Source organism: Vanacampus margaritifer, chromosome 11 (genome assembly GCF_051991255.1).
Source record: "Vanacampus margaritifer isolate UIUO_Vmar chromosome 11, RoL_Vmar_1.0, whole genome shotgun sequence".
Lineage (NCBI taxonomy): Eukaryota > Metazoa > Chordata > Actinopteri > Syngnathiformes > Syngnathidae > Vanacampus > Vanacampus margaritifer.
Genome location: NC_135442.1, coordinates 6,433,193 through 6,457,646, shown reverse-complemented (window position 1 = coordinate 6,457,646; position 24,454 = coordinate 6,433,193). Strand labels below are relative to the sequence as shown.

General features: G+C 38.2%; 3 protein-coding genes across 6 annotated transcripts; 2 read left to right on the top strand and 1 right to left on the bottom strand.

The window, feature by feature from the left end:
- Positions 1-19: 19 nt before the first annotated feature.
- Positions 20-7,006, bottom strand: dcaf17 (ddb1 and cul4 associated factor 17). Of its 2 annotated transcripts, XM_077580706.1 has the most exons (15): positions 6,904-7,006; positions 5,578-5,747; positions 5,386-5,489; positions 5,050-5,140; positions 4,836-4,972; positions 4,674-4,752; positions 4,342-4,431; positions 4,159-4,266; positions 2,838-2,940; positions 2,591-2,733; positions 2,150-2,259; positions 1,792-1,879; positions 1,605-1,688; positions 333-488; positions 20-267 (listed from the first exon to the last, which is right to left on the bottom strand). In XM_077580706.1, exons 2-15 carry the CDS (start codon positions 5,707-5,709, stop codon positions 160-162), a joined length of 1,533 nt encoding a protein of 510 aa, XP_077436832.1. In that variant the 5' UTR covers positions 5,710-5,747; positions 6,904-7,006; the 3' UTR covers positions 20-159. The 2 variants fall into 2 exon arrangements, with proteins under 2 accessions (XP_077436832.1, XP_077436833.1); XM_077580707.1 differs by lacking the exon at positions 4,342-4,431 and having other exon boundaries at positions 4,159-4,225; positions 4,708-4,752.
- mettl8 (methyltransferase 8, methylcytidine) lies at positions 6,546-9,695 on the top strand. 3 transcript variants are annotated; one of them, XM_077580708.1, is made up of 10 exons: positions 6,546-6,650; positions 7,228-7,384; positions 7,545-7,636; positions 7,728-8,032; positions 8,299-8,348; positions 8,500-8,560; positions 8,775-8,914; positions 9,017-9,123; positions 9,208-9,273; positions 9,368-9,695. In XM_077580708.1, exons 2-10 carry the CDS (start codon positions 7,233-7,235, stop codon positions 9,520-9,522), a joined length of 1,128 nt encoding a protein of 375 aa, XP_077436834.1. In that variant the 5' UTR covers positions 6,546-6,650; positions 7,228-7,232; the 3' UTR covers positions 9,523-9,695. The 3 variants fall into 3 exon arrangements, with proteins under 3 accessions (XP_077436834.1, XP_077436835.1, XP_077436836.1); XM_077580709.1 differs by having other exon boundaries at positions 6,563-6,632; XM_077580710.1 differs by lacking the exon at positions 6,546-6,650 and having other exon boundaries at positions 7,236-7,384; positions 7,520-7,636.
- Positions 9,696-10,228: 533 nt separating this feature from the next.
- On the top strand, positions 10,229-24,377 carry tlk1a (tousled-like kinase 1a). Its single transcript, XM_077580303.1, is given in 24 exon segments — positions 10,229-10,459; positions 10,461-10,486; positions 10,488-10,537; positions 14,136-14,257; positions 14,337-14,408; positions 15,277-15,315; positions 15,811-15,886; positions 15,978-16,021; positions 16,221-16,316; positions 16,394-16,486; positions 16,584-16,676; positions 16,804-16,914; positions 17,409-17,545; positions 17,727-17,915; positions 20,004-20,070; positions 20,371-20,468; positions 20,846-20,927; positions 20,996-21,087; positions 21,179-21,268; positions 21,378-21,547; positions 22,714-22,849; positions 22,924-23,035; positions 23,103-23,210; positions 23,358-24,377. Coding segments are annotated over 24 exon segments (2,316 nt in total). The 5' UTR covers positions 10,229-10,417; the 3' UTR covers positions 23,529-24,377.
- Positions 24,378-24,454: the final 77 nt, after the last annotated feature.

Genomic DNA, 24,454 nt, shown 5'->3' with positions numbered 1-24,454 from the left:
AAACCAGAATAACAAATAATTATGGTAAAAAAGAAAATATTTTTATTAAAAAATAAAATAAAAATAATCCAAATGTACTAAATGCTAACATTGTACAAAGTAACATATTGTAACAAAGTAAAAAAAATAAAAAAAAAAGCTCAAATTTCACAGTTGGTTCTATTTGGTAGCCGTCTTGAGCTTGTAAATGTGGCAGCAGACATTGGTGTTCTTTTGTTCAATATGAACAATTGTGTCCTTGTCGAAGATCAGGTCATGTCGGTAAGTCTAAAACAAAAGATAAAAGTTCACCACAGCACGTTGCCACACTTAAAGTATGTATAGTTACTCACCTCATCCCATGGTTCCAACAGATCAACAGTCTTCAGTAACTCTCCACTCTGGTTGTCATGTAGTCGGACCTGAGCTTTTCCCTCCTCGTCTGCACCGTTGGTGACCACCACTGCCAAAAGGTCCAGCTCGTCCTCATATATAACCGTACGGAAAGTCTGAAACATTTATTGTAGGTTTTTGTTTGTTTTCTAGGTTTTCTGTCAACATGATTTATTTCCTGGTTGCACATAGTCCATTTATTTCAGAAACCCGCACAGGCAAAAACTCAGTGGGTCTATTTATGCAACTGTAACTTATTTTTAAGCTGTCTTTCTTTAAATTGTGGATCTATCCTAGCAGAGAAAGACTTGATGAGGTAAACAATTAGTGTTTGAGTAAGGTAATTTAATATCCTACCAATAAACAATAATTCTGGCTCCCACAACCAGTTTTGTGTCCCTAAGGCACACAGATGAAAGCTGCGACTTTAAGAAAGCACTCACACTTTTCATCTAGTTGTGCAGGAGTAAGAAAAACGTTTCCGTAGAATCAACATCTTCCAATCCAAACCACTATTGGCAACATAAAAAGCTGTTAAGTATTTCATTGGTGATGGATGGAACGATGCAACGGGCTATAATAGAATTGAACACAATACAATAGCCTTTATTGTAATTGTGGTGCACAAGCAAATTGGAATGCTACTCCTTGTCTGATAGGAAAAAAAGAGAGACGAAAAACCCACACAAAAATAGTTGGATCAAAAATAAAACAAATTGGGTCATAAAGAGAACGACCCAACTCATTGGGTTATATATTTAACCCAAAAATGTGGGTTAAATAAAAATTTAAAAAAAAACAATTGTTAGGCAGATTTTTTTTTTTTTTTTTGCGAAACAACTCAGGGTTTGTTTTTTAGCAGAATTTTTGTTTTTGACTTGTTTTGTACAACAACAAAAAACTCAACTATTTTGGGTTGTCTTGTACAAAACAACCTAAATTCAGTATAAAATAAAATATATATATTTTTTTTAATTAAATGGTATTTTGGTGGATTATTCATTTGACCCAACCTTTGGGGTTAAATGAGAGTAACCTAAAAAATTTGGTTGGTCCCTTATTGACTCATTTTGGGTTATCTTATTACCCACAAGTTTTAGAGTGTAAGGAAAGTATGGCAAATTAGCAAAATGCAGTAGAAGAAATTTGAAAAATAAAATTGAGTTTGTAAAAAGAAGAACCCAAAATAGCAATTGATTGCTATCAGTCCGGAGCGAAAAGTATTTTCATACCTCCTGATCAGGGTCATCATCGAGCTGCTGGAATCTTCTCTTCACTATGCGGCCTGATGAGGTGACAGTGACTTGTGAGGTAGACTGTAGTAGGTACAAAAAAACAAAAAAAACATAACATTTTAAAAAATACAGAAGCATGAGTGAATGAAAAACATTCATCCATAATCCAAAGCAAAACACTTACAATGTTGTTCCGATGAGTTGCCATCGAGAAGTCTTCTACTACTTTTGATGGCAATCCGCTGTTCAACTCACCAAGGATTTTAAGAATGCTGGGAGAAGGGGGGGAATCAATTTAGCAAAAAAATACCAACAGCCGAAGTACAGTATACTGTCGAAATGCTTATTGGATACTTCATCAGAGGATAATGAGAACTGTAATAAAATGTTTGTTATTCCAATTATTCTGTTTTAAATGACACTATCAGAGAGGTCTTAATTTCAATGTCGATCAAAGATGGTCATTAGAAAAGATTTACAGTTGTCTGTTTGTGTTAAAGCTCATAAGATTGTACTTAACACTGTTCATTTGCACTACTCACTTTATAGTGCTGGGCCCCGCATGAATGATTCTTCCTGAGTCATCAGGATGGAAGAAAATGGCATCTCTCTCTAGAGAGTAACAGCTCATATTCTGTATTCCATTTAGGGCCTAAATTGATTTAAAAAGAGAAAATGTCTTTTAGCTTAGCCACATTATGAAGTGCACAGTGTAGATCAAGGAGGAAACTACTCAAGAAGGTATCCAGAGTAAATGGAAAGAAGTGGAACAGCTTTTTGAAGAAAACTAAAACAAATGTTCAAAGCAACTGTCCCCTCAGCCACTTAAGCTGCCATTTCCCTTGGGTGCCGACCAATTCACCATTAGTTTTGTATTATTGTACAAAGACACAGAAACCCCTAGCTAGCTAAACAGTTATAATTTGTATATTATTTATTCATATGTCCCAAGTTTCCTCCTGTTAAAACTTTGTTTTTGATACCATAGTGCGGTCTTTGAGTGAGCGGAAGTGGTGAGTCCCTTGATGACATTTTTGTGGTGGTGTGTGAATGTAATGCCAAGGAAAGCCTCCGATCTGCACACCATTACTGGAGCAGGACACTTCAAAAAGCACTGGAGGGCAATCTATGTCATCAGAGTAAAAATGAAACACAAAAAGTCATTATTATAGTTATTTTGTGGCCAAGAGTCGACATCAAATCTTTTATCACAAACTGTATGAAACGTACCTGTGATCTGGATATTTACAGGAATGCCAAATGGAACGTCTCCCACTGTTTTGCCATTGAGAAGTGAACTTGGCTTTCCAAGCGTTAATTTCTCTACCAGGTACTACACAAGAAAACCATTGGTGTTAGAAATTTGGACTAAAATGAAAGTACAGTTTACTCATATATATATATATATATTATAAATACAAGGCTAATGATACAGTTAGCCTAATTGCCGAAGTATTTTTTTTTTTTTACTTTTTCAGCAAACAAGGGGAAAAAAACACAAACAACAAACTAGAAGAGTTGCCTTGATACAACCGTGGCGGATTATCATGAGTTTGATGACTGATGTTCTACACAGACATAAATAATTTATTTTTAGCAACCACAATGGCATTTTTAACTGTTGTTGTGACAGCAAGTTAAATATGACAGAGGCAATTATGCTATTAGGCTAACGGTACAGGGGTGGGAGCCGTGGCCATCCACCTGAGTGCATGCAGAATTATTTTATTTGAGCTACTATGACTTAACAGTATCAAGACTGGCTGACAGTTAGCCAGTTAACAGCCAGCTGCTAACCTGAGCTCACAACAGCTAACCTTACAAACTTATTTGCTGACTCCCACGTCACTCACCAGGCTAGGCCCCACCACAACAATACTTGCTCTCTACATGAACATTTTGTTGTTAAATAATGCAAAATAAATGTTTATCAGATTTCTCAATTAATCAACAGGGTAGTCGGTATGATAATCAATTCTAAATATATTCGCAGAGGCGGCAAATCCAGGTCCAGAAGGTAAAAACCCTGCTACGGTTTAGCTTTAGCCCCAGGTGCAAGCTAGCTAGTTGCCTAGCTAGCTCCCATGGTGCTTGTTTACCTGCTAGGGAGCTAGTTAACTAGCAGCAGGGGCTAAAGCCAAACTGTGGCAGGGTTTTTACTTTCAGGTTCCATTTAGCTAGCTCCCTAGATAGCTCCCATGGTGCTTGTTTACCTGCTAGGGAGAAAGCTAGCTAGCTAGCATCAGGGATTAAAGCCAAACTGTGGCAGGGTTTTTACTTTCAGGTGCTAGCTAGCTAACTCCCTAGATAGCTCCCATTGTGCTCGTTTACTTGCTAAGGCACTAGCTAGCTAGCATCAGGGGCTAAAGCCAAACAGTGGCAGGGTTTTTACTTTCTGGACCTGGATTTGCCGTATATTCGATAGCTACAGCCATAAAATATCGCGACCTAATGGCACCAACTGGATTTTCCTCAAGAATAAATGGAGGCCATTATTTGAATAAATATTTTAATTAAATTTGCTATGAAGTATGAGATCAGACATACACACCTTTTGCACAATGTGCTCAAAGCTAAACAGCTTCATTGCCTTTTTGCTATAGGATACAGCCAGGACACCCTGTGATAAATCAACATCAACAATGCCGTTCCCGAATACCTGCAAGATGTAAATGGATATCTTCATACCACACCCCTGCTATTTAACGCATGTAACATGAACAAACATACAAACCTGTTTGTTGACTTCCATCATCCCCACAATTTGTAAGGGGAAAACTTGGAATATGGCCAGATGCATCACTGTATTCTGGGTGATACCAGCCTGGTAAAATAAGACAAAATTTTTTAACAAATTAGCGCTGTGAACCACCCTGCACTTGATAATTTTTTGCCTCTGGGCATATGACACAACTGTACAATTTGGTGATATTAAACACATTAACTACTTCAACAATTTACAAAAACAACAAATTTTGCAGAGAATAATTTGGGCATTGTCAAAACAGTTACATTAGGTAACTAAAGTATTTCAAACAACTCATTACATGATAACATATTTTTTACCTGCTGTGCTAAGGGTGTCCCTTTGTTTTGAACAGATTTAACATAAAAAATCTCCTGAGAAACATCCCAGCTTAGGTACCTTAAAATTAAAAGAACATCAACATGAAGGGCAGATACAGCACAAAACAGCCAACAACCAAAAGCTAAATGTTTCTCATTTACCTGAATGTGTGTTTTGAAGAGAGAAAAACTCTCTCCAGCTCCTGTCCTGTTGAGTCTGACAAGCGATACAACCAATTATTGGCCGTCAAAAACAAGAGACTGGGCTTGTGATCAGAAGGAGATGCCAATGTGGTTTCCTGCCAACAAAACAAATTTGCACTTATTGTCAACATTAAGGTACAGCAACAATGTAATGATATTGGCATCAACTTACAAGTGAGCTCTGGCACAGCAAGGTATCTTCAAATTTATCAATTTTAGATCGTTTAGGCAAATCGTAGAGAGCATGAGGCTCGGAATGAACACTGAAAAGTTCATTAGAAAGTTAGAATACTGTTGTTAGTTCACAATGAATGACCTAAACATTTAGGTGGTTTTTTTTTTCCAATTTAGCATCCATTTAGTCAAAGGACAAAATGTGAAAATATGCTAACTATATTCATGAGTGACAGCCTCATTAAGAGTAGAAGCACTGTTATTACTTGAAATGCTATGATAAAATATAGCATGACATCTATTAGTACCACTAATGACAAAGATTCGTACTCACCAGCTGTAGCACTTCAGGTAATTTTCCAGGTAGATTTTACCATTTTCATACAATATTGTGGATTTAGAGGTCTTGCTCCACACTTTAGAGAAATCCCTGTTATCCTGAATTATGACAACATATACAAATGAATTCAACAGGAATAGAAAAGGTAGCTGCATGTAAGTAGCACTGCATTTTGTTTTCCATTACCTCTAAAAGGATGCGTCTTAGGACCTTTGTATTGAGCCTTGTGAGAGTGCCACCATCTCTGATACCTCGTGCTCTCCAGCTCAACACCTCAGCAGCATTTACATTCCTTTTTTTTCTCCAGTAAAGTGCCATCTTCTGGTAGCATTTCTCTCAACCTTCCAAGAGAGTATCTGCAAGAAAACAAGAACAATTTAATGCTCCTAATAGCTCAAATTTCCTTCTACGTTGAAGCGTTCGAAAGCAATGAACACAGCAAGCATACATTAGTGACACTCAATGGACACCTAAGCCGTGTTAAGAGATCTCTGAACACTGCAATGCAATTCTGCAAGTATTGTACATTTTTAACTACAGGGTTAAAAAGAAAGTCAGTGGAAACTACTGTGCACGCACAAATTGAATGCCCATCATCATCAACATTACAGATAGAATTCTCCAACCTTGTGTTCCTTTGAGATAACATTCATTTCTCCATTCATTTGAGCCATCATTCCAAATATTCATATTGTTTTTTAATCACTTACTGTAATTAATCCTCAGGTCTTTTTCGATTTTACTATCCCTTGAGATTGCCATTGTTTGCCCCAGGCATTCTGTTTTGTTTTGTTTCATCTTACACTGCATAAAGGTTTTTAACTAACATCATGTATTGTCGTCTGTATAAAATATATTTTTTTAACTAACCATTCTGATTCTAGTTTGCTCAATGCACATGTTGTAAAATAGCCTCAAAGTCAGGCTAAGGCTACAGTCTTTCTAGACTAGAGCCAGCAGAGGGAGCTTCCACTTGAATGTAATTTTTCTCCATAGTTAGAAGTTAATGTGTTTGTCCTTATAAAGTTTTTATATTCTATTTTTTTATTTGTACGTATAAAGTTTTTATATTTTATTTTTTATTTGTCCTCATAAAGTGTACCCGCACACTATACTAGGACTGATGCATTACATCAAAACCGTCCACACACAAACGAGACCATGTACGCATGCGCAAAGGCTAACGCTCCAATTGATTGCTACTCCACGCCATAGATATCCACACTACAGCCAAACCGGGGGTGATTATTGTTTTGTTTGTAAGTTTGACAATTTATAACCGTTTGCGTTTCGCAAAAAAAAGATCCCGGGTTTGAGAACACTCTTGTGAGATCGCGAATATATCTATATTAATTTAGCGACGTTAGCGAAAGAAGAGGCATCGTATCAGACTTGTCGCCGGGTTGAGCTAATTCAAAATGCATTCTATCGTATTTATTAGGCCGACACTAGCAAGAGAGATTAAAAAAACAGACGACTCTAAAAGTGCACTTGGTGACTTATATGTTTTACCGTAGCAGCGTCGGATGATTTAGTGTACTGTCCTCTTCGTCTTGTTTTGGAAGCCGGGCTTCTTCTTCTTCTACTTTCATCGTCACACGACGACTCGACAACGAAAGTCTCACTATTGACACCAACTGGAAGGGAGTATGACAGCATAAATCAAGAATTTGATTCTCACGTGCTCAAATATCGAGAAAAGAAATCATCATAAAAAGAAATACTCAAGTCTAGTACAGATACCTGAAAATTACACTTTCCACCACTGCAATAAAACACTTAGCCTACTGTTATTTGGGGGGGAAATATGTTAAACATTTTCCTGTGTTTTTGCAGTATAAATGCATCAATTTCGGAGCCTCCATTTGGCCACACTGGAGAAAGTCTTCAGCAGACTGTTTATACGTTTGAAGAGCACTGGAAGAAGACCCTCAGCTCCACTGGGTTCGAGAATTCTGACCAACTGTGATGACATCTTTAAGCACAACATGTGGTCAGTAATTAATTGGACCAATATGTGCCAGCATCCTAAAAATATTATTGTATTTGAATCTTATTAAGGAAGTGTGATTGAAGTTCAAAGTTGAAATCTAATAGGTGAAATGTGTTTTCCTTTAAATGTTTACAGTAGTTGTATAATTCTTAATGATTAGGGATCATGTGCAGTGGACAGAGGCAGACAAAGATAATGCACATTTGAAAGCTGCCGAAAACTCCAAGGTGCACATTCCATTAGCAGAACAAGGCAAGAATGTGTTTAAATTACATTTTCAAAGTCATTACCTAGCAGATTGATTAAAAATATGTGACATTATTCTTAAATATCTTGTCCACAGGCAAATTTGATACAGAAGCTTGCAAATACTGGGATACGTTTTATGCACTACACGAGCGTAAATTCTTCAAAGATCGCAAGTGGCTGCTTTTGGAATTCCCAGAACTGCTTCCGTCAGATTCAAAAAGCCAAGAGAGTGGCTTTGATGGGGAGATGGATACCAGACTTCAGCAACACCACAGCCACACACACTTTGACTGTACCTCAAACCATCAGCGCCTGTGTCAAGATGCAGAACTGGAAACAAATGAAGCAGCCATGCGTGTTTCTTACCCTGGGCAACACGCCTCTTTTAGGATAATGGAGGTTTTGCCAAATTTTATTTTGTGAATATTTATAGTTTGGCTTTATGACAGCACGGTGGATGAGCCGTTAGCGCATATTGTCCTTAAGTGTGAATGTGAGTGTAGGCTCTATCTTACCCACAATGCTAACAAGAAGCCGTATCGAAAAGTTTTATTTTTACAGCCAAGGATACAAGTTAAATTAAAATAATTAGTAAAATGAAATGTTTTTTTTTTTAATTAAATGTGCATTATACAGTTTGTATAACATACTGTACATCTTTACAGGTAGGATGTGGGGTTGGCAACAGTGTATTTCCAATGATTAATAATATCAAGTAAGTGTCACATGAAAAAAAAAATCTTCAATCTAAATTACTTTAACCTCTTCGCAAGGTTTTGTAAATTAAATAACATTCCTAATCTCATATTTGATATCTCATGAGCATAAAATTCTTGTCTATAATTACCTTTGAATTTTGTTCACAGGGAAAACGCTGCATTTTTATACTGTTGTGACTTTTCCCCACATGCTATTCAGCTGTTGAAGGTAAGGAGACTGGTTATATTTTGAACATACAGTAGCTTTTTAACTTGTGCATGCATGACTTATCTGCAGTTGATTGTGATGGAAGTTTGATTACTATACTGTCTAGAGTTAGACTATAACGACCATTGGAAGTGATGTTAAATGAATAAATAATAATAATGAATAAAATTTAGGATTAATTTTGAATATAAATGATTTTGTCCCCCTCTCACAGAGCCATCCCGACTACGACCACTCCGTGTGCTGTGCGTTTGTGCATGATATTTGTGAGCAAGAGGGCCCCCTTCCCTTTCCTCCACAAAGTCTAGATGTTATTCTTGCCGTTTTTGTGCTCTCCTCCATTCATCCAGACAGGTGGGTGAAGATTACTGCATAAACGCAAGAGTAATTGCTGTGTACATATTGTAGCTACTGTGGCTAGTAAGTGACAGTCAGTAAATGAGACTTCATCTACAGGCTGCAAGGGGTCGTTAATCGCTTATCCTCCTATCTGAAATTTGGAGGGATTTTCCTTTTTCGTGATTATGGGAGATATGACATGTCACAACTCAGGTTTAAGAAGGGTGAGTCATGGGGACACACTTTTGACAGTCTCCTTTATAATGTCTTGTGTGGATGTCTATTAATAGGTATCTTTTTGCATTCAGGTCGGTGCTTGTCAGACAATTTCTACGTGCGAGGAGATGGAACTTGTGTTTATTTTTTCACAAAAGGTATATAAAACAAAAACGTGTAAGCTGAAGCATTCCTTGTTCAAATTAATGTAGGCCTACTACAGCCCCGTTTGCCTGTGTTTCATCTCAACAGACGAAGTTCATAGTTTATTTTCCAATGCTGGATTGGAAGAAGTTCAGAATCTGGAGGATCGGCGAATTCAAGTTAACAGAGCGAAAAAAGTTTCAATGCATCGAGTGTGGATGCAGAGCAAGTATAGGAAATCACATCCAGTTTCACCATGTTAACACCCAGGCTGCGATGGATGCCGTGTGGGCAACATTTAACACATATTATGGCGCTATCAACATGAAAGTCCATTTATGAGTTGAAGGGCTGCAAGACTGGTGACCACTGCTCAATGCCATTGGAAACACCCTTTTTAAAATATCCTCAATAAAGCAGTTATCAAAAATGTTGACATGTGTACTACTTTGGTTTGACTTTACAGTAGTATTTCAGTGACATTCAGGCATTTCTGATATTTCTGCAATGTAACACAATGCACATGCTTCCCTAAATAAATAGCGCATTGTATTGCTTTTGCCTGTGACTAGCATACAAACAAGGCAGACTATTGTCGTAATTAAACGGCATTTCATCACATTTTGAAATCAAAATAATCCTCACAAATCAAATAACAACAATCCAAAATCGGAGCACATATTTTCACCGAGTAAGACCGCCATTTTGACTTGTGACATAAACTTGGAATTAATTGTCCATTTAATTTTTTTTTAGAAAATGTTGTCATGATTCGTATTTTGTGCGTGTAATATTGCTATATAACCAATTTACAAAATTAAACTGCACAAAATATATTAACATCGTTTTTTTGAGTTTGAGTTAATTTAATGTATTTGTTGTTGTTGAGACGGAAAAAACAACAACAAACTTTTTAATTTTTGCACACGATGCGTGACGTCGTCTTCCACTTGAAGAGCGAGAGAGGTAGCCCACGACACACAAGTACACACAGTACACGTACCGAGTCGCCAAGAGGTTTGTACTACACTAACCAACTTATAATTACCACCTTTATCAGGTGGCTTCGCCCCTAATCGCAACTATTAATTCCACCGCCGGCGGGTGAGGGAATGTACCGGCCGGGAGGCGTCAACTCCACGGGAGAAAAGTAGCTTGATGAGTGTCCAAAGTAGTGGAAGTTTGGAGGGGCCGCCATCTTTGGTCCCAGCTCTCCACGTCCTCAACACGGATCGTGTTTTCAGCAACATATCACCGCGCTGCTGAAGGCCCTTCAAGGTAGTGTGGAACGTTTTGGGGGGTGATCAATGTATGTTTCTCCCCCTGGATGTTGATTTTAGGGGGTGGCAGATCGGGAAGGAAATTGTAGCGAGACAACGGAGTGAATACGCTTAGTGGTGAACGTTAGCAGAATGTCGGCTTGAAAGTCCATTGAGGCTCTTTGGCTACTAGCTAGCGACACCTAAGCATCGTCTTTTCCAGACCTCGGGATTGTGATTATTACCTTTTCAAAGAATTGCACGCATACCGTCGACGGGTATTAATGAGTAGGAAAGGTTGCGATTGTTGTGGATGCACGCAGCCAGGTTAAGCATGCACCTTTTGCATGCGCGAGTCAAGTTAACGATGAAGGTAAAGAAAAAAACGAGGGGGGACAAAGCAATGTCTGCTGATGGTTACCGATGTATCTATCAGCAGTTGGCATGCTTGTGTATAGGTGGACATGCACTATTGTGTGGCGATTGTCGTGTCACAACATGACGTCCATCATCACTTTGCACCGCGCTCGGCGTTTAACAATAAATGTGGCTAATGCTAAAATATATGACTTTAGCCTTATGTGACCTTTTATCAAAGCAGCCATGAGTAACTTGCCAAATGGGATGTCACCGCTACAAAGCCACAAATTGACACCATTTTAAGTTCAAAGTGGACACGTTTATCCTTTGCATCCTGCTTCTCTTGCACACTTGTCTTTTCCTGTAAATGTTGACACAAATGGGGGGCTTCTGAATGAGATTACTGGTCCACATCCCAAAGATGGAGTTATGTCAAACAATTACATTTTCTTGTATCATAGTTACACATCCATTGCAATGAACTTCTTGGAAGTGGGCCATTAATTAATGCCAGAGCTTTTTAGGACTTTCTCAAGTGTCTCTGCCATAAACAGGTGGTCAATGTGCTGAGCAGCATGGAGTTAAAATGACATTCACAGCCATGGCTTGTAAGGGTTCAACCGCTTGTTCTTGCAGGGGCTTGAATATAGATAATTCTCGTACACGGAGAGGCCTTCAGGGTAAACCTTTATAGAAACACATTGCTGGCTTGTATTTAATGTGTCGGAAACTTACTGGGTCAAAAGGCAATGTGTTGTATTCCTATCTCATTGTAGCTTCAGTTGCACTGAAGAGGCCTTAGAGAAAGTGTAAAAATGGCATCGTTGTCCTTGCAATATAAACAGCATTTTAACCCGTTCAGATAAAAACCTTCACGAGAAAACCTGGAGCAGTTTTATTGACTTTAGGAGCAGAAATCACCGGTCGTAATCAGTTGTAAATCATTGCAACAGCTCTAGTAGCCAGCGAAAAGTAATGAGTCAGCAACTTCTTTAGAAATCTTCTTGGTACAAGTCAATATGCACACCCATCCCCCATTTAACAAATTATTTCTACTCTTTCCATTGTCTAGCTGAAACAGCAACAGAGATGAAAAAAGAACCAAGGTGGCTTGTTCCTTAATTGTTTTTGTATCTACTCAGTCGCCGTATTAGTTGTAAGATTTATCAGCATCGCTTGCATTGATTGTCCTTGGCCCAAGTTTGTTAGTTTTCCTCCTCCCTATTTTAGCTATTAGTGATCATGTTTGTGGACATTGTGTTACACTGCTGAAGCTTGAGTTTCATAAGCAATATTGACTGCAAATTCATTTGGCAATAGAGTAGTTTATTACAAAGGTGACGTTCCGCAACCCTTATTAATTTTATATGGATATGTTACAGCTTTATGACCCTGCCCACACTCATATTAACCTTTCCCATACTCTTAAAAAGATCCGGTATTTTTAGAATCGCGTATTCTACCGATTTTATTGCTGACTGATTTTCAGAAAAGATGTAATGGTGAGTTTTCTGGCAGTTATTGCGATTTTGATATGATTCACCATTTTCTTCAAATCAAGCTTCAGTGCAGAATTCATCTTGCGCAGCAACGTTTACACATCATCCCATTAAAGCATTAAAAGTGACTAAAGAAGAAGAAAACTGCCCTCTTTCAAGCCTTTTTAATTAGTTCAATAAAGCATGAACGACTGCTCGCTGTCATACATATAAATATTAAATTGTGTGTAATACTTTATGTAAATATACATTTTTAACCAAAAATGATTTAACCTTTGCACAAATGTACATATTTGCAAGATGGTATGAGAATTGTTTTTCATTTTTTGTCATAGACTGGCTGCATTAAATGGAGACTGACAGCTGAGCGATATGGCCTTAAATTCATCTCATGGTATAAATTGAATCCCCTCACAATAACAATATATCATGATTTTTATATCAAAAAACTGAATGGAAGTATTTGACTTATTTGAATGTGAAGAGTAAATATTTCCTGTTAAAGGAGGCAAAAAGTATCAGATTTATTCTCTGCTTCTTTTCATTCAATACATTGTCATGTAAACACACGTCTGCTTTTTCTTGTACGTAATGAAATTAATTTAACAACTACACAACATAAATAATAGCCCCTTACTTGGCAAAGCTACATTGATTTCTTCATTTCTCATTTGCGTTTATTGCTATGTGATACTGCAGCAACATTAATCTGTATGGAAAAAATGACCACCACAAACTCCTGCAATAGTCTTTCTAACTAAGCACATTTATTGAAGCATCAGACCACGGAATTTAGTAATTTGAGTCCATTGATAACTTGATAACACTAGTGAGTAGGGTATAAATAGTCTGCAATGTGCCAAAAGTATCTTAATCCAAAAGTGATTACCTCATATGCTCAAAGTGAGTAATACCAGATGATTTCCAATCTGAGGAAGGCATGTTTACATCACAAACTCATACGGCTGACTTTGTTTCTGTCATGAAGCATAAAATTCAAATGTTTTTGTCAACTTTGATTAATGGTCTCAGCGGTCGTCGGGTGATTTAAGAGTTGGCAATAGGGCCGAAGTTGACTGTGCTTTGCATTTACAAAAACAATGTGCATGGGAGTAGAATACGGTTTGACATGATCTACAACAAATGTTGTCTATTGAACCAATACTCGGAGGTATATGTTGGATGAATAGTTGTTCTTCTGTCAATGTCCACTGCTGATTACATTTTGGCGTACAGAGCACAGGTCAAAGTGTTAAAATTAATTAAATGAATAATAAATAATATATCCAAAGGTAACTTGCACTGTATTGTATTGCGATATTTATATAAATATATAATTAAAAAAAAAAAAGCTTAGTCTTTTCCAAAGCCACTGTCCAGCCAGATCTGCAGATACAAAATGATTGCATCATTATCACGCAGGTTTACCGAGGTTGCAGAGAGATGCTGGTGCCCTGGGAGCTCAAGCAATAGCCTTATAAGAATTAATTATTCATCCTTGACTTGCTGTCCAAACATTGGTCCTGGACCTCACATGACATTTGTGCTTAGCAGTGTGACTTGTTACATGCACCTTGCAGTGGCAACAGGAGACAATATGACAAATAGTGCGCTTGATGCCGAAGCGTTCTTATTACCGCTTTTATTACAACGCTGCGGTCGTCTGCTTTCTGCTCTTTAGTGTGTCCTCCAGGGCTCCAATTAAACAATATTCTCTGCTAACCCAGATGTGCTGTCAATTGTCGCTAATGTTCGCAGGCGCCATGGAGGAGCTGCACAGCCTGGACCCCCGCAGACAGGAGCTGCTGGAAGCTCGATTTATGGGCGGGGTCAGCGGCAGCACTGGTGGCAGCACTGGTAGCACAAGCGGAGGAACCAAAGTGAGAACTGGATTCTTCTAAATAAAATAAAACAATCTTGTATCATTTGTGATCTAAATTATAACACTTTTCATTCTAGGGTTTGACCAATAACGAATGTTCAAACCATAGTTTTGGAAGCTTGGGATCGTCAAGCGACAAAGAATCAGAGGTACCAAAACAATATCAACCCTCAAAAATATGTTCTACTAAACTCCACTAGTCTAAATAATATATTCTGGTTAATATTGTGTTGTGCAATATGAGTTAAGATGCAAAATCCAGCACTTTTTAATCAATATCTGAAGGCGGCCATTTTGCCACTTGTGCGAGTGAAAATGACATCACAGTTGCTCAGGTAACAACCAATCATAGCTCAGCTTCAGAACAGGCCAGCTGTGATTGGCTGTTGCCAGAGCAACTGTGATGTCATCTTTAGTCGACAGCAAGTGGTAGAATGTCCACCCCCTGAGATTAAAACGGCTGGATTTTGCTTTATAACCCATATTCCACAAATTAAATATTAATCAGAAATCATGTTTAGACTAGTTGTGAGGTCACATCTAACGTAGTATTGTGAAGAAATGTTTCAGGTTGACTTCACTTTTAAGTTTTTATTTTTGAATTTTTGGGCAGAAAGTCCTCTGTTCCTCCTATGTTTCAAATCATCCACCATTATGTGCTTGTAACTCATTTTATCTCATGTCTATTTGTGTGCCTGTCAAAACAACCATGTTGTGGTTTGGGGTTATAAGCGATGAAACTTCCTCATCAAGCCAAGTAATATACTTCCTTAACAAAAGTATTGACTTTCTGAAACAATATTTATGGTAATTTAAAACTGCAGTTTAGTAAAACCTGATAAATGATTGAACTAAAATGAGCCAATGGGCTTCTCTGACAAAGTTTTTTATTTTTTATTTTGTGGTCATGAATTGGTTGTTGATTTTTCTTTAGATCATTTGCAAATGGATGCCAAAGCTGGACATTGATTTCAATTGTGATTTAATAGAGCTTCCTCTGTTACCTCTTATTTTTAGGGTTCAGATGTGAAGAGAGGCGGTTCACCAGCTTACTCGGTGAGTTTTGGGACAAAACGAAATATAACCTTAATTGAATAAGCCTAAAGTGATGCTTGATCTTAGGTTTTGTTTCCACACTTTCTGAAATACAATAATCCCTTTTCATGGTGAACCGAATGTCAATTTTCACTTCGAATTAACAGCAATGCTTCCCGCAGAGAAACCAAATGTTATCTTTTTTTTTTGGGGGGGGGGGGGGGTTTCACTTCAGCGTAGGTTTACATAAACTACGATTACAAATCTGGTTAATTTGCCAGAGAAAGTGTAGGTAATTTCCCAGCAGCCCAGCCCAGCCCAGGCATTCTTATACAAGAATCCTGGACTCATAGTCGAAAGCAGCACAGTCATTTTTCAAAAAGATAAGTCATTGCGAAGTTGCTCCCATGTGTAGTTCTAAATGACTGGCTGTGTGTGACAATACAGTTTCGAAAGTTTGTGTCATAATTTTTGTTGTTGTTGTTTTTGAAATGGAATAATATATATTTTGTTCAGACTCCAGAGAAGAAGCAGTCTGAAACACCCAGAGGCAGAAAAAGAAAACCTGACATTCAGTCAGAGAGTAGCCAAGGCAAGTATCTTTCTGTTACTCTCTTATGACAACATTCCATATGTAAAAATAAATGTCTAACATTACTTTCCACTTTCTTTCCTCTCCCTAGGAAAGACAAGTGTGCGGGGCCCCAAAATAAGTGACTATTTTGATGTAAGTTTTCCATTGTGTTGTAAGGAAATGCTGAGAGAATTTCTCTCAATCTCATTTTTTTTATGCTTTGAAAGAAAGAAAAAAAAAAAGCCGATTGGAAAAACAAAAAGAAGCACTAGCAGATTTGCTATTCTCAGGTGTTGTCAATGATGACATTTGTTCAGTCTTTGCCCTATTTAAAACATTTTTGTCCTTGTAGTTCCAGGGAGGAAATGGGTCCAGCCCAGTGAGAGGCCTCCCACCTGTGATTCGTTCCCCTCAGAATTCTCACTCGCACTCCGCTCAGGGCATTGCTGTAAGTTTTTGTCCAACACATCTGCGCTGTGATCCATTTGTAGTTTGGCTTTCTCAACACAAATGTTATCTGTTCAGTTGCAGGGTAGACAAAATAGCTCCTCTCCCACCAGTCTGTCTTTTGGTGACCACATGGCACATCCAAAACAACTAGCGGTTAAGTTTGTTCAGGTGAGAGACGCGTTCTGGTCATTCATGCCACGTCGCGGTTCTTTTTAAGCCACTTTTTTGTTTAACCCTTTCCATTTTTTTTTCTTTCGCCAACCAGACTGACCTCACAGTGTTGAAGCTGGCTGCCCTTGAAAGCACTAAGAATCTCGACCTTGAGAAGAAGGAGGGGAGAATAGATGATTTGTTACGAGTATGCAGCCAACTATTTAGCATATGTCTACATTACTTTACACACATTGCTAGAACAAAACTTTTATTTTATTTTATGACAAAACTATGATTTGTGCGTAATGACTGAATAGTTTCTCCTTTTATAGGCCAACTGTGATCTCAGGAGACAGATAGACGAACAACAAAAATTACTTGAAAAATACAAGGAACGCTTGAATAAATGCATCACCATGAGCAAAAAACTACTCATAGAAAAGGTACAGATCAATTTCACACTACAGGCAGTCCTCGAGTTACGGCCGAGATACGTTTCTACGGCGGCGATGTAACCCGAATTTCGACTTAAGTCGAATTTCACCGTTAAAGTCTATATTTACATGGAAATACTTTGTACAGTAATTAAAAAAACAAACATATTTGCGCGACCCAGAAGAGCTGGAACCAATATTTCGTGTTTCCGCACAGACATTCATAATTCATAATAATAATAATTTAAGCTTGAACACGGAAATGTGACGCGCCTGATGACGAGCCGACCTGCTCGATGGACGTCCATTGCTGGAGGTAACAACACAATAACTTTAAAATGCCGTGATTGCTGTGGAAAATTAACAAACAAGAAGGTGGTACGGACAAGGCACGGGCGCGTCGAAACGCCGTAGGTCGCGTACGACCTAATTCGAGGACTCCCTGTACATGTTTGTTTTTGTGCAACGTTAGTTGCTAACATCTGTCTGTTATGGCTCGGCAGAGCAACCAAGAGAAGCAGGCCTGTCGGGAGAAAAGCATGCAGGATCGGCTCCGTTTGGGCCATTTCACCACAGTGAGACACGGAGCATCGTTCACCGAACAGTGGACAGACGGCTACGCTTTCCAGAACCTCGTCAAGTGAGACCGAATGTTGACATTGCGCATGTCCTTGAGCTGACATAATTTTCATTTTAGTAATTTGCTGAGAATGCAATAACAAATGCTGCAGATATTGTCACAGAAATTTTTATTCTTAGTATGTTTTATAACTGTCTGAAAAAGTGTAGTAGCATCAAACAAAAGCCCATTTCCTTTTCAGACAGCAAGAGTCGATTAATCAACAAAGGGAGGACATCGAGAGGCAGAGAAAACTACTAGCCAAGAGGAAACCACCTTCGTCCAACAACTTACAAGCACCCGCGACAAACTCTGAGCCAAAGCAACGCAAAACCAAGGCAGTGAACGGAGCAGAAAGTGATCCTTTCCTGAAACCGAGCCTACCTCAGCTGTAAGTAACACGCAGTTAGGACAGGGCGGAGACCCAAACTTCACTTTCACTTCTCTTTCCGTGATTGTTATTCATATTGCTTTCATTCAGGTATGCTTGAGAAAAAAATTCATGTTCTGGAAGAAAGTTCAACATTGTAAACATTAGCATTGTCACGATAACCTTTTGACGATACCAGCAAAAGCACTTCTGTATTGATACTGAAATTATAACATGGCAAAAACTTAAATCATCAGTAAAAGCAGAAAAAAATGCTATTCTGTTGTTGTGTGGCTACGAAGAGTAAATAAGGTACGCCACAGTCTACCACAGCGCACTTGGCCAATTTTAGTTCCAATGCAATTACTGTACATATTTAAAGAAGTGACGAATTGGATATACCTTATTTTTTGAGAACTGTTCATTATGAGTCAAACTGCGCGGAATTACCGGTACTAAGGTTATTTGGTATTTCATTTTTGATGGTGAGGTATCGCCACCCTAATAAACATAGAAAATCTTTAGTTTTGTTTTCAGCATACAAGTCGCTGAAATCTGTAAACTATTCTTTAGTATTACATTTATATAGCGCTTTTTCACCTTATAAGGCCCTCAAATTGCTAAATGCCAAAATGATAGCAAGCACAGGTTGTGTTTGAGCAATTAACATAGCTACATGCATTAAAATAAGGGATTTTTTTTGTTTTTTTGTTTTTCTCAGGAGAGCTCAGTATTGTTCATTCGATTTGACATCATCATTGCTCTCCTTTTTTAAAAAAAAAACAACAAATAAATAAAAAAAAAATTAATAAATGTTTTTTTTTTAAATATATATACATATATATATATACATATACACATATATATATATATATATATATATATATATATATATTTTTTTTTTTTTGTATGTGCGTGTGTGTGTGTGTGTGTGTGTGTGTGTGCGTGCGAGCGTGTGTGTATTCATCAGTTCACCTAAAGCCCATTAAAAAAAATCCCATACTAATAATATAATATAATAATAAATTGCCAAATGCAGAAACATCAATGTAAGTTATCACGATGTAGTGGCTCTCGCTAACAGACAGAATTAAGTAACCAGAATTAGGTTAAAAAATTCTATATACGTAGACCATGTTTCTATCAATTTTGATATTTGGTTAAAATAAGGGATTTAATACATGTTTACGTATGATATTTAGAATATTTGTTCAGGTCAAACTAGAGAGGTCTTTAAAAAAAAAAATTATTATGCAAGTGGAGCAAAAAAATATAGAACACTTCCTCATAACATTAATGCCAAAATAATTAATACGTAACAGGTGCTGTTCAAATTTAGCGGGCAAAAAATGTCGATTTAAAAAGCCTTTTTTAATGAAGTAATTTATTACAATTCTAAGGTGTGATTAATCTGATTAAGAAATCAGGGATGTGATTTTTCCGCTAATTCGCGGAATTCCGCTTTTTTTTATCTCCCCCCCCCCCAAAAAAAATCCGATTTTTTTTTTTTTTTTTTTTTTTTAGTAGTTCATTGTGTATGCACATGACTCCGACAGATAACATCTTCTGCTATAACAAAGACATTTGTGGTATGCTCTAATATGAGTTACTTTTCATTTGGTCATGATACAATTATTTGTTCATGAAATTTGAACTCTTCAACATTATTTATGTGTTAACTTAGTAATCACATTAGTTAGATATGATGATATTCTCAGTGATAGTTTTTAAAAGCAAAGGCAGTCCAATGTTTTTGAATGTGACTGATTTTGAGTTGACTAAAACTGCCATTTCATATGGGATAGTTCAATATACATTGAAAATTTATGCTGTTGTTTTGTCTATTTCTTTGTCATGTGAGTGCATTGAAAGTACTTAAAAACACGGAAAACCCATGAGCTCCGGGGGGCTTCGCCCCCCCTTGTCCCCCCACTAGGGCGCTGCCCTGGACCTAGCTGGGTGCCAGCGGCCCCCAGACCCCCGGCTAAATTTTCAGATAATTTCACTTTGGTCAAATCACATCCCTGAGAAATGTAATCGTTTGACAGCTCTGCTTGTAATGTAAATAAACATGGTCTTTTTTTTCCCCTCCTTCTATCTTCTTGAAAGGCTGACACTAGCTGAGTACCACGAACAGGAGGAGATCTTCAAACTGCGACTTGGACACCTCAAGAAGGTTTGTCAATCAGTGACCATGTTTCATTAAATAATCTTGCAGAAAGCAAAACATGCTGAAAAACCACCCCAAGTCCATACAAAATAATGTCGCAAATGAGTAGCTTCAGTATCAGCAAAGTTGAACATAGGTTTGGAGAAGTTTCAATTTTTTGTGTGATAACAAACAAGGCTGTAGCAAGCCATTCGTTATTATTCAGCGCTGCTCATCAGCTGCGGCAAGCGGGGTTTGATGAGCCCCCTTCTCCCTGTAGTCGCTATTCTGAAGTGTCATGTGATTGTGCACTTGAATCTTTTATAGGAAGAAGCTGAGATCCAGGCGGAGCTGGAGCGCCTGGAGAGGGTCCGCAACCTTCACATTCGGGAACTGAAGAGATTAAATAATGAAGACAGCTCGCAGTGAGTGCAAATCAATGGCTCTTTGCATTGACACCAAAGAACTTGGCATTCACACAAGGCCGGTATTCAGGACCAACAATTCAACTAGCAATATTTATGGACCAAATCTAGCTGTGGCAGTATAAAAACAAATGGAACAACGGTATGTAAAATTGACTTGGCTGTACTAAATAAAAATAATCTGCAGTCGATATCAATATGACTAGATGGTAGAATTTTTAAGAGGATGTAGATAAAATTGTGTTATTATTGGCTGCACATTACATTGGCAGTATGATTACCAATTTATTTTGATACTGATCCGGTCTTTGACTGACGTTGCAAAGCTTCAAAATTTGTCACTCCATGTTTTCTGTTCGCTCTTATTCCATCCACAGATTTAAAGATCACCCTACGTTGAATGAACGATACCTGCTCTTGCACCTTCTCGGGAGAGGGGGATTTAGTGAAGTTTACAAGGCAAGTTATTAGGGGGGGGAAAAAATTGGTTTGTGACAAAAATAATAACAGGCTTCCTTGTCATGCAGGCTTTTGACTTGATTGAGCAAAGGTATGCCGCTGTAAAAATCCACCAACTCAACAAAAACTGGAGAGAGGAGAAAAAGGAGAACTACCACAAGTATGTAGGCCAACGTTGAAATGCACGTCACCTTCAGTATGAAACATTTGCCTGGAGCATGGATCTTCTAATTTCTGGCTTCCTCTTACAGGCATGCGTGTCGAGAGTACAGAATACACAAAGAGCTGGACCATCCCAGAATCGTGAAACTTTATGACTACTTCTCTCTGGACACAGATACGTTAGTCACCTCGTGAATTCCTCACACTTGATTCCAAACCGAAGCAGGGATGATGCTTGTGGCTTTGTGGTTGAACTTGACCTTTTTACTCCGCTGTCTTGTCTGACAGGTTTTGCACTGTTATGGAGTACTGCGACGGCAACGATTTGGATTTCTACTTGAAGCAGCACAAGCTCATGTCGGAGAAGGAGGCTCGGTCCATCGTCATGCAGATTGTGAACGCGCTAAAATATTTGAATGACATCAAACCCCCTATCATCCATTATGACCTTAAGCCAGGTAAATGTTCTCTCCTGACTCTTGAACAATTCTGTTGGTCTGTGGACCCCAGCGTAGTATGAAAAAAAAACTCATCACAAAACCTATAACTGTTTAATAAAAGCACTCTGAATGCCCAGAAACTGTAAAAAAAAAATCAAGGAGTTAACGGCTACAGGGGATTTTTTTTTTAAATAAAAAAAAAAGGATTTGGGGATTTTTTTCAAATTCAAGTTAATTTATTAAAAATAGGGATGTAACGATATCCGAACATCACAATGTCGTATGAAGCTCACGATACAATAATTATCACGATATTGTGGGGAGGTTGGCAATTTAAAAAAAGGTCACAATATTCTAAAAAAAAAAAAAAAAGGGGGGAGCTCAGGGTGCTTTTGTACATAACAAAATATAAACCACCTACAATTTCTAATAACACATAATATTGAGGCATTTACTTTTTAATGCATGCACACATTGACTTGCTCCACATATTGATTCAGTTCACAGCCATATTACATTCCTCTTCATATGATGTGGATTTTAAACAAAGAAAGGCCAAAACATGCCTTATGAAAATTAAACTGCACAAAAAAATAAAATAAAAATAGCCACCATAGGGTGCTAGAACTGCACAAATGGAAATCAACCTGACTTTTTTTTAACAGATATGCTGCTTTTAATATGACGATATTGGGGCAATTTTAATATTGCAATATCACGATATTGCCGTTATCGTTACATCTCTAATTATAAACAGTACTTTTTTCTTTTCTTTTTTATAATATCTGTGGGTCATAGACTAGTCAACTGAAATTATTTTCGTGTGTTGGGTAGACAGTTTTTATTTATTTATTTATTTTTATCAGTCATATGGGAAAAAAACAGGTAGCTATATTATTTGGTAGTGACTGGTAATGCAGATCTCTTACTAAGCTGGTGTAATTGTAGGGGTGCATACTATAAATTGACTAGCAAAGTAATTCTTCACGATATATAATTTTCACTGTACAGTATTACCAATAACTACACCGTTTTTACATTGTGTATTTTTGACACAATATAGACCAATAAACATGTTTCTCACCTTAAATTTGAAAAGTATATTTGCTCTAGTGAAATGATGATCTCATAGCATGAAATCTGGATCTGTTGCTGATACTGTATAATTGTTTGTCTGTTTTAAGGTAACATCTTGTTAGTGGATGGGACAGCCTGTGGCGAAATTAAAATCACTGACTTTGGTTTGTCCAAAATCATGGATGACGACAACTACGGCGTGGATGGGATGGACCTGACGTCGCAGGGCGCGGGGACTTATTGGTGAGACGAGAAGTCCAATGTAAACACACAAGCCTGTAAGTATGTGCTTGCGCTAATTCCGAATTCTGTGTTAGGTATTTGCCTCCTGAATGTTTTGTGGTTGGAAAAGAGCCTCCAAAGATCTCCAACAAAGTGGACGTGTGGTCTGTCGGTGTCATCTTTTTCCAGTGTCTGTATGGAAAGAAGGTGAGGAGCAAAAAATAGTTTGTTCCTCTTTTTGAACGTTTTTGAAGAATTGTTCCTCCTCCTTCAGCCATTTGGCCACAATCAGTCACAACAAGACATCCTTCAGGAAAACACCATACTCAAAGCTACTGACGTCCAATTCCCTGTGAAACCCGTTTCAAGTAATGAAGCTAAGGTGAGTTTTTGTGTTTCTTTAGCCAACCAACAAAAAATGCACACATTGAAATAAAATAACCCATACTTTATGGTAGCTTCCAAACTAGTTATCCAATAAGTCACCAAACCAAAACTACACACAACTGACAACCTTAACGCTTTTCAGGCCTTTATAAGGCGCTGCCTGGCGTACAGGAAGGAGGACCGGATCGGCGTTCACCAGATGGGAACTGAGCCCTACCTGCTCCCTCACATACGGAGGTCCAGCTCCTCCGGGAATCTCCAGATGAATGCAGCTGGCTCAGGACCGGCTTCCTCCAGCATCATCTCATATTGACGGCCTGATACTGTGACACGCAGCCTGACCAAGCGCACGGCGAGCCGCCTCCTCCCCGAGGCGCCGGCCAGCAAGCAGCAGGAGGGGGCGGGGTGACCACGTCTCACCTGCCGGGCCTCGTCTGACTTGATCGACGGACGGACGGACAGGAAAGGAATGTTTTGGGGTTTTATTTTACTTTTTTTTTTGGAGTAAAGGACATGGGCTTATCAGCCGCTTTGATGAGACAAAAGCACTGAAACAAGACTCCGTACCTTGAAGAAAAATGTGAGTGGACACTGTTGAAACGTTGCAGATGGATCGAGCCTGAGGGAGACTGGGCACCCTGTTGTTAAGGGTTTAACGTCACAGCAGTACCAGGATAAATATTTGAGCTGCTTGAAATTTATTTACTTTATGGAGGACAGTCGGCAAGTAGAATTACTGTTGATTTGGTTTTGTTCCGTACCCATACGTTAGGCTTTAATTTTGAGTTTGTTAGCCATGAGAATGTAATGTGTAGCATACAAGGGGCATCTAGTGTCACATAGGCCGGGGAAGCTTTCAGTACTTCCGTTTCATGCACAAAGTAACCAAATGTAGAATTGTGGCATAAAATCCTATGCAGGAATATTAATACAGATAACTTGGAAAAGTATATTCTGTACAGTTTGTCTTTGAATTTCGAAATGCAGCAGTAACATGTACAAAGCGTTAATGTCCACTTGTAAAGGCCTTTTTGGGTGGATTAATTTTGCTGCTTTTGTTGCTCTTATTTTTTCAAGGGCTGTATATTTCACTTCGGGTACAAATTGTATAGTTCCACTAAGAGTGAATAATAAATGACAGGAATTGTTCCCCCCAAGTGAACTGTTGAGTACATGGAGTATCTTCATTTCCGTTTCATCTGTACGTCACCCATTGCTTCGATTTGAGTAAAGTGACAC